Below are 10388 nucleotides of genomic sequence, written 5' to 3'. Positions count from 1 at the left end.
GGTCTGATTTGCATCTGTTCTAAATGACGAGTACATTAAAATTCATCAACAACAGCCTTGCTTGATAAATCCACGTTTGTCTTGAACTTTTCCAACTGAGGTACTGAAATGCAAACCTAATTTGCGTTGAGAAATAAAGGAAGCCGTATTTTGAAAGCCATATGTCAGATGTATTATAGAGAAAGACTGGATATGTCCGGCTTCAACTTCTACAATTACCGAGAATCAGCGAGACTGACGACAATAATACATTTAAACTTGTTTCATGTTTCACTGCACACTTTCTAGGTGCTAAGTCGTGTATATGTTCGAGGTACGTCACCGGCACCAGCCTACCCACTATCAAGGATATATATACAGAAAGGTGCCAGAAAAGGGCCAGGAACTTCATGAAGGATCCCACCCACCCGGCTCATGGACTGTTTGTCCCTCTCCCATCAGGGAGGAGGCTACGTAGCATCCACGCCAAGACCAGCAGGCTCAAAAACAATTACTTTCCCCAGGCTGTAAGGCTGATCAACACCTCCACCCACTAACCCACCCCTCCACACCCCCCACCATCACTACTTTATCAATTCCTGTCAGTCACCTTATGCACAGACACTCCTTGCCCAGCGTCACTTTATGGACATACAATCAATCTGTGCATATAAGCTATTTATTATGTTTTTAATTATTGTGTTTTTGCGCTGCATCAGAAACGAAGAAACAATTATTTCATTCTCCTTTACAATTATGTACTGGAAAAAGGCAACTTTGACGGGCGACATTTTTAAAGGTCTACTGATTAAATTGCGTCGAATTGGGTCGCGGGAAATTACATGTCCTTCGGAAATCGTGAGGAACATATCCACGTCAGGAGCTTCAAGTTTAAATTTACCCTCAGGCCCAGTGTTAACACAATTTCCTTAGAGAACCCGCGCAAAATTCAGCCCAGGTGAGGGGCGGGTTGAGAAATGGGGGCCGAATATGCACGAGTCTAGGCCGGTGCCTATTTAGCCGCCGTCCCGCTCAAAAGAAGTGCCACCTTGCATGAGCGAGAGGTGGGAAGGACATGCTGCGCCCCGTCCAGTTCATCGGGGAAAGGAGTAGAACAATTAGCATTTCACACGCTTTTCAAAAAAAAAAGACGGTCCGGCCCTACCTTCCCCACGGAGTTCATCGTTTCCAATAGATTGTCCTTTTTTAGCTGTTGCGTGCGTTGGCAGGGTGACAGTATTCGAGTGTGCAAACTTGCGCTATTGTCCCCGGACGCTGCGAAGCCATGGCGACCCACTAATATGGCATAGGAAAATGTTTACTGATGGATATTCTATGGGCTTTGTCCAACTCTTTCTCTATCATGACGACTCGATTTAAGTCTCTAACTGTTTGACTACAAATGCAAGAGTGCTGTCCAACTCGATCCCATTGTCAGGGCGGTTTCAATGGGTAATTCACCCTTTGTGCGTTTCGATTGAGAACGCAAACATAAAGACAAGATTCTTGAGCGCTCAAGCCCCCTAACCATGGATATCTGCACATCTCTTCAGTTTTTTTTCCCCTGCTACTTCTTCTGACATCAGCCCCCCAAAAAAAGCCTTAGCAGAACAGTTAAAAGTAGGCAAGCCAGACTAGCAAAGCCAGCATTGTGTTCTTGCACTCAAGCATGCCTATCGCAAGGCATCAGGCAGCTGAGGTTATTTGTCATTGAGGGGAAAAAATCCGCTGAGTGCTTGCATATGATCTGCACATCATGTTTTAGAGGGAAGGGTGCTGAGGAAGGAGCGGAGACAGTGGGAAAATTGCACTGAAAAATTATTGTACTTCTTGGCTCGCTTTTTCTTTCCCTCTCCCTTGCGTTTCCATAACAACAATTTGTGATACAAAAGAATGTGGAACAAGTGAGCCCAGAGCCTGATTGGGATGTATTGTGTTCAGAAGGAGCCGCTGATTGGTCTGGAAGTGCCTTAACTACAGGCAGTTTATATTCATTCAGCTAACTCTAGTGGGAAAATAGAAGGAAAATTGTTCTCTAGCGGGTCCCAAAGGTGAGCAGAAGCGTTTAAACAAGGATTGGGTTATTGATGGATAATACACAGGTAACATACATGTAACCAGCGCCGCGTGCGCTTGTGTAAATAATTAATGTAAGCCCTAAACCACAGATTCTCAACAGGGCTATACTGAAACGCAAAGAAAGTAAGATCGGAAAAAGCTTTACGCTAACACTAAATACTTCTTCCTTGATAATAGTGCTTACCTGGATTGGTGCCAGAAGTAGACATCGGTGTAATGTGGTGGAATTTATTTTTACAATGAAGCTGTTATCAAATTAAATGTGTGTGGACGTATGTGTGCCTGCTAGGTATCAGTGCATTGGTCTCGCCAGTGTATACATCAGGCAATGGGAGACCATTCTAATAGTACGATTGAACAACATAAAATAGAGTAACTCAGACAATGGACTTTCAAAACACTCATGTGTGGTTGTGGACATGAGCGTTGACGTGCTTGGAACTTTCAGTGAACATAGTGATGTTGAGAGTAGCTGGTATTCTTTGATGAAGGCTACTCGCCATTGACTGAAATACGTGACAACTCTGTGGTTGGTGATTAGAATTCAACAATGAGTGAAATTGTCTCTCCTCTGTCTTACAGTGTTCGGTGGAGGTAGACAGGAGAGAGCCGACCCTCCTGAATCACGGATGGAGAGCTAGCCATAGGTGTGGATGTCCTGAAGTCTGGGATTAACATGGCATCTGCGGATAGCGAAGTGAAAACACTGTTGAACTTTGTCAATTTGGCTTCGAGCGATATCAAGGCGGCCTTGGACAAATCAGCCCCTTGTCGGCGGTCAGTCGACCACAGAAAATACTTACAGAAACAGCTGAAGCGTTTTTCACAGAAATACTCGCGGATTCCGCGTTGTCACACCAACCGGCTTCTTGAAACCAGTCCGAAGGACGGGGCAGACGACAAGAGTCGGGCCTATATTCTACAGCACGCGGACGCTCACCTACACTTCCAACCTGCCGCCGACCAGGACTGCAGCGAAACCTTGCCGGGAACTATCACGGCGGCTGGGAAACAGCTAGGCAGACAAAACCAAGTGCCCATGAGGAAGCGGCAGCTCCCCGCGTCGTTCTGGGAGGAACCGAGACCGTCCAAAAACACCCAGCCATTGAAACTGCTTCATGTGGAACAAGCGGTGGCCGCCGCTGAAGACCCGCCAGGCCAGGGATCTGAAAGCAAGCGAATCCAGGAACGCACCAACCCACCCAAACAATCCCCGACATTCCCAGCAATACAGCTGGACCGCGAGAGAGAGCCGGTGAAATTCCACTTCAGTTCCCTGTCGCGCACAGTGAATGTCTGCGGTTGCTGTCCATTTCAGTACCATGGTCACCGGGTATATCAGGGCCAACTGGGCTTTCCTCCTCCTGGCTTCCCCGGCATTGCCGTGTGGAGGAAAGGGAGGAACCCGTCAGCCGAGATCCCGGTTTACTCCAAAGACTCTTTAAGCGGACAAAAAATTCACAAACCTGTCGTTCTGAAGCCCATTCCCACGAAGCCAACTATCCCACCTCCCCTGTACAACGTCTATGGTTTCCTTTGATTGCTTGGAGTTGGGTGAACTTTCAGATTTCCAGCAGGGACACTTTGTGATGCTGGCAGTGCACGAAAGTTCACAACTGATGCCCATTTCACGGAATCGTTAAGCAAGTAGAATTATTGGGGGTGGGGGATATTGGGAGTGTGGGTGATCGTGTGTTTATATATAAATGCGTGTCTTTCTGTATATTTTTGTGTGTGCACGCGTATGTATGACTGTGAGTTTGTTCTTGCTGGTGTGCGTGAGGACGAGCTTTCGTTTAGATCTACATGTTAGATCTACGTCTTCAAGATCGAAGGTTGTTTAATGTAATTTCCAGTGCACAAGTGTAAAGGTAAACGAAATCATTGTTACTCCAGATCCGATACAGTACAAAACAATTCAGTAAGATAATAATAATAATAATAATAATAATAAACACAATGAATATAAATACATAAGACAGCTTATATCCATAGATTGATTGTATGTCTATAAAGTGACACTAGGCACAGGAGTGTCTGTACATAAGGTGACTGAAAGGAAATAATAAAGTAGTGGTGGTGGGGGGTGTGGAGGGGTGGGTTACTGGGTGGAGGTGTTGATCAGCCTTACTGCTTGGGGAAAGTAACTGTTTTTGAGTCTGGTGGTCCTGGTGTGGATGCTACATAGCCTCCTCCCTGATGGGAGTGGAACAAACAGTCCATGAGCAGGGTGGGTGGGATCCTTCATGATGGTACTTTCCAGAATAATTCTAACTATACATCTCAGCTTATTTTAAAGGTAGACCCAGTTCCCACAATGTTGCAATCGCTTTCAGATGAGCATTGACCAGCTCCGTTAAAAATGCAAGAAGCTGAGTTAAATATACTCCCAATCACAGACTGTCAACAGGCATACAATGGGGACCTGCTCACTACATACTTATTGGCAACTGCGGGGAGAAACATAGATGAAGAAGTGAATTTCAACCATTTTAAGTGAATTTTCTGGGTGATTTTAAATAACGTCCATTAGTATGAATTTCAGATTAAATAAATGATTTTGCTTGTGTGTTTTTACACCGAACCAATAGAAAAGAAGATATTTTTATTTGGTTAAAAAGAGAGCGATTCTTATAGTAAGGATGCGACCCGTTCTGTTTTGATGAAGTGACCCCGTTACACGGAGCCGTCCGTGTGTGACCGCCCAGTGCTGTGCTCCTGTTCCACCATATGCTTCAACACTGGGGACATTCAATACAGCCTGATAATGCGCCCAGAAATTCCAAATCCTGTCTTATATGTTATTACAAAAAAAAAATCTATTGAAAACAAACAAAAAAAGGAATGAAGTTCAAAATACATTCTGAGGGAGTGGGTCAATTCCTATAGCTTATTAAGGTCTTGAAATTACTAAACTGTAAAATGACGCTTACCATCTAAAGGCAGGCTAATACGGCATTTAACTTCACGATTGTTCAGCACAGCAGCTGAAGTTTCACTGAAGTGTATCAATCAGTTGCTTTGGGATCAGATCTTAAACCCCAGTACTCATACTTGGGGTTTAGGCCACTGACAGAAGCTCATCAGAGTCCTCTGTCCTGGGCCTGTTTTCCAGGTTGTCTTGACCTGTAGCCAATCTTCACAGAGCCAATGAAGTATTTTGGAGCTTCTATTGCAGTTTCTGTTGCGCTGGATTTTTTTATGGGATGGGGTTGCTCCTCTTTTCCTAGCCAGGCTTGTGTCCATCCATGGTGGAGTTTGGGGATCATAGAGAAGGCTGTTATACACTTGGAACCCATGTTTATAATAATATTTCATAGCTACAGACAGTTGCTGGAGGCCCCACCAACAACTTCAGGCAGGTGGTGAGGGATGCAAATTTCCCATTCGTTTGTCCTCCCGGTCTTTCAATCTTCAGAATCAGAATCAGAATTAGGTTTGATATCGCTGGCATTATGTCTTGAAATTTGCAGTTTTGTGGTACAGTATTTTGTAACATATATATAAATTGTAACTTATATATATATATAAGTAGCGCAGAAAGGGAGAGATAAAAGTAAGCAAGGTAGTGTTCATTCAGAAATCTGATGGCAGAGGGGAAAAACCTGTTCCTAAAATGTTAAGTGCATATCTTTAGGCTCCTGTACCTTCTCCTTGATGGTAGCAATGAGAAGAAGGCATGTCTTAGGGGATGGGGGTCCTTAATGATTGATCCTGTCTTTCTGAGGCATCACCTTGTGTGGGTGTCCTCAATGCTGGGGAGGCTTCAAGTCCAACAGTTTCTTTATCCCTCAGTGTGGTATTAACAGTCACAGCGTAATCAACTGGAACACGTTCAGAGTTCAATGAGTTATAGTAAACCGTTCAAAGATAAAACATTAAAAAGAATACCAAAAATAAAGTCACAGTGCCAAACAGTGAGAAAACAAGCCCTTTGTAACACCAACAACTTCTTATTCTGGCTTTACCCCCTTCCTTTCCAATCCTGATAAAGCGTCTCAGCCCGAAACATTGACTGCTTATTAATTTCCATAGAGGCTGCCTAACCTGCTGAGTTCCTCCAGCATTTTGTGTGTGTTACCATAGTGCAGTTTGTAAATGTCTTCTAATGAATTCAGTTATGCAACTGTAAATGAAGTTCAGAATCAGAATAAGGTTTAATATCACTGGAATATGTTGTGAAATTTATTGAATTTGCAGCAGAAGTGCAATACAATACATAATAATGAGAAACAACTGTAAATTACAGGAAGTGTATATATAGTAGTTAAATTAAATAAGTAATGCAAAAATAAAAATAGAACTAGTCTGAGGTAGGGCTCATGGGTTCAATGTCCATTCAGGAATCGGTGGCAGAGGGGAAGAAGCTGTTCCTGAGTGTGCGTCTTCAGGCTTCTGTACCTCCTTCCTGATGGTAACAGTGAGAACAGGCCATCACCCTGACCTGGGTGATGGAATCCTTAATGATGGATGCTGCCCTTTCTGAAGCACTGCTCCTTGAAGAAGAACTGGATATTATAATACTTGGTACAGCTATAGCAAAGAAACAATTGCATCTAGTTTTGTGTATCCAGAATGCTTGGAACAGCTGTTAATCAGCTTAGTTTATGATTTCAAGCAACCTCAAGGCATGATGCTCCAGGTTAGGAGTGTAATATTCTATGGGAACCAATTTAATTCTAAATCAGCAAGAAAAAATCAGAAAAGATGTTCACCTGTCACCTTCTAGCTTATCCTCCCCCATCTTTTATTTTGGCTTCTTTCCCTTTCCTTTTCAGTCCTGAAGAAGGGCCGTGGCCTGACATGTCACCTGTTTATTCACTTCCATGGATTCTGCTGGTCCTGCTGAGTTCCTCTGGCATTCTGTGTATGTGTCTCTGGACCTCCAGCATCTGCAGAATCTCTTGTGCTCAGAGTTCATGGCTGAACAATCCATAAGATTAAAACACATACTGCAATCACTCACTAGAATGTTTAAAAAGAGCAAGCTGTTATAATAATTCAGTTTGTGTGTGTGTGTTTGAAAATCAGAATCAGGTTTAATATCACTGACACATTGTGAAATTTGTTGTTTTGTGGCAGCAGTACATTGAAATACATAATAAAACTATCATACATTAGAATAAGTACATATATATACACACATTCCTCTTCATATATATATATATATATATAATGTGTATGTGTATATACTTCTTGCATATTAAATAAATAAGTCATGTAAAAAAAGAGCAAAAGAAAAAGTATCAGTGAGGTAATGTACACGGGTTCATTGCCCATTCCGAAATCTGGTGCTGGAGGGAAGGAAGCTGCTGCTGAAGTGTTGAGTGTGTGCTTCCAGGCTCTTGTACCTCCTCCTTGATGGTAGCATTGAGAAGAAGGCTTGGACCGGGTGGTGTCCTGGGAGATGGGTTTGTTCCCATCATGGCCGAACTATAATGGAATTGGAGTAAGTCATATGACACATCACGGAACTCCCGGTGAGATTTGAGTCCATTTACACACGCTCAATTACCAGCCTGAGGCAGTACCTTATTCTGTCTATTCAGCCTGTTCAGTAAATTGCAAACACCCCTGGGTCAGACCAGTGATTTTATGGTCAGGACAACAAATTGTGCCCAACTCTTATGTGTACATCAGTGTTCTCATTAACCTGTTATTAACCCATTTTTATTTATTAAGAGATACAGTGTGGAACAGGTCCTTCTGGTTCAACAAGTTGCACCTCCCAGCAATCGACATACATAACCCCAACCTAACTACAGGACAATTTACAATCACCAATTAACCTACTAACCATTGTGTCTTTGGACTGTGGGAGGAAACCAGAGCACCCAGGGGAAACCCCCATGTGATTACAGTGAGAACGTACAAACTCCTTACAGACAGCATTGAATTGAACTCTGAACCCTGATACCCCGAGCTGTAACAGCATTGCATTGACCGTCACCATGGCACCTGTTGTTGAGATGTTTGTGGGGGGCATTGCCAAGAGTCTATATGAATTCAGGTGACTTAGTTTAGAACTATGATGAGTAATTTGTAAGTGCTACATGTTTTCAAAGTCCACAGATAGGACAGACTCTGGAAGTGATATGCAGGAAGAAGTCCACCTGGTTAGGATGTCTGATCTGCCTTTAATTCTATATTACGCTAAGCAAGTAGAGTGTGATGTTATTACCTTGCACCAATGTTAAACATGTAATGTAGTTATTCTCTTTAAGGCAAGGTGCTTTTTGACAACTTCCTGAAGCTGTACTCCACCTGCTGTCTAATCTTAGCATGACTCCTCATGTTTATCAAAGTAAACGATTGTCATAGAACATAGAACACAGAACATTACAGCACAGGACAGGCCCTTTGACCCGTGATGTTGTGTTGATCTTTTGACCTACACTAAGATCAATTCAACCCTTCCCTCCCACATAGCCCCCCATTTTTCTATCATCCATGCACCTAGCTGAGAGTCTCTTAAATATCCCTAATGAACCTGCCTCCCCCCACCCCTGACAGCACGTTCCATGCACCCACCACTCTGTGTAAAATGCCTTTTGCTGATTTTCCTCCAGTCTGATTGATTGTCTCAGCCTGAAATGTCAACTCTTTATTCATTTCCATAGATAATACCTGACCTGCTGAGTTCTTCCGGCATTTTGTGTGTTACTCTGGATTTCCAGCATCTGCAGAATCTTGTTTGTCTCAGAAGTTCTTTAACAATTTTGCAGGAGAGTACAAAATAAAACTGAAAATGAATATAACAATTTGAAAAGACAAACTGTAGATATGTCTGCAGCATGATAGTAGATTTAAGGTGAGATGGTACAGTATCTTTGTTGTCATTGGAAAATACATTATTTAAATTTACCTGTCATGGCCTCCGGATGTCCTGAATTTCTTTGCAGCCGCTGAAGTACAGAAACACAGGAGATACGGCGGATGCTGCAAATCCAGAGCAACACACACAAAATGCTGGAGGAACTCAGCAGGTCAGGCAGCATCTATGGAAATGAATAAACAGTCAATGTTCTGGGCCAAGACCCTTCTTCAGGACTAGAAAGGAAGGGGGAAGAAGCCAGAATAAAAGAGGTGGGGTGTGGGGGAAGGGGACAGCTAGAAGGTGATAGGTGAAACCAGGTGGGTGGGAAAGGTAGAGGGCTGGAGAGGAAGGAATCTGGTAGGAGAGGAGAGCGGACCATGGGGGAAAGGAAAGAAGGAGGGAGAGAAGGGGAAGGTGCTGGGCAGGTGAAGAGAAGTGTTAAGAGGTTGAAGTGGGGAATTGAAGAAGAGGGAATGGAGAACAAAAAATATTACTGGAAGTTCAAGAAATCACTGTTCATGCCATCAGGTTGGAGGCTACCCAGATGGAATATAAAGGTGTTGTTCCTCCGTCCTGGATGTGGCCTCATTGTAGCACAAGAGGAGGCCATGCATCAACATGTCAGAAGGGGAATGGGGACCAGAATTAAAAGGGTTAATTTTAATTCTGAAGTATATAGTTTTGTAAAATTATTGAACCAGATTGTTAAAGTGACTAAGATCCACATTAGAACACTCTGTAATAAGTTTGCCTAAGACTGACAGGATGTGTATATTGACCAGATCACTTACGGTAAAAGGTATTGATGTTAAACCCCCCCAGTGTGTTGTCATTTTTCTACAGCAAAGGAACTATGTCCTGTACGTAAATTACTTGCAGTGGAAATGATACAATATCTTAGCTAAATGTCCATGAATGATGGTTTGGTTACTTTGTCCAAGAGATGATTTCATTTTGTGTAAGGTGGCAATCAATTGTTTTACACTGTCTGTGTGAGAAAGATTGATGTGAGAGGATATAATTTTATTAAATAAAAAGCAAGGCTATAAAGCTATGGAAAGGAGAAGCAGTTTTATATATAGGTTTATTTATTCCATTTAATGGATTGCAATGTATTTTGATTTAGTAGGAGACAGGGTCCCGAGTTTAAAGAAAACGATGCTTGTAGCAATAGACAGTCCAGGGAAACTGTTACACAACACAGATTCTTCACCTGAATTGTAGGGAAAGGTTTGACAGGTTCAGACTTTATTCCTTAGAGTGTAGGAGAATGAGAGGAGATTGAAAGAGGTATACAAAAAACGAGGGGTATTGATAGGGTAGTTACAAGCAGGCTTTTCCATTTGAGCTTGGTTGACACCAGAGCTAGAGGCCATGGGTTAAGAGTAAAAGGTGAAATATTAATGGGAAAACGAAGGTCAATTTGTTCACTCAGAGGGCGCTATGAGTATGGGACGATCATAGGACAGTTTAAAAGGTTGGCACAACAGGGCCAGAAATCCTGTCCTGTGCT

At 42.8% G+C, this 10388-nt stretch overlaps 1 protein-coding gene across 1 annotated transcript; it reads left to right on the top strand.

Moving 5' to 3' along the window:
- The first annotated feature begins 2734 nt into the window (after positions 1–2734).
- On the top strand, positions 2735–3598 carry LOC140186964 (protein FAM181A-like). The gene has a single exon (XM_072241848.1). The coding sequence runs from the start codon at positions 2735–2737 to the stop codon at positions 3596–3598; it is 864 nt and encodes a 287-aa protein (XP_072097949.1).
- Positions 3599–10388: the final 6790 nt, after the last annotated feature.

Source organism: Mobula birostris, chromosome 1 (genome assembly GCF_030028105.1).
Source record: "Mobula birostris isolate sMobBir1 chromosome 1, sMobBir1.hap1, whole genome shotgun sequence".
Taxonomy (NCBI): Eukaryota; Metazoa; Chordata; class Chondrichthyes; order Myliobatiformes; family Myliobatidae; genus Mobula; species Mobula birostris.
Note: the sequence above shows the minus strand (reverse complement) of the source record. Positions and strands in the feature narration are given on the sequence as shown.

What these genes read in the sequence shown, in the direction of transcription:
- LOC140186964 (XM_072241848.1), top strand. Translation starts at nt 2,735, where the DNA reads ATGGCATCTGCGGATAGCGAAGTGAAAACACTGTTGAACTTTGTCAAT.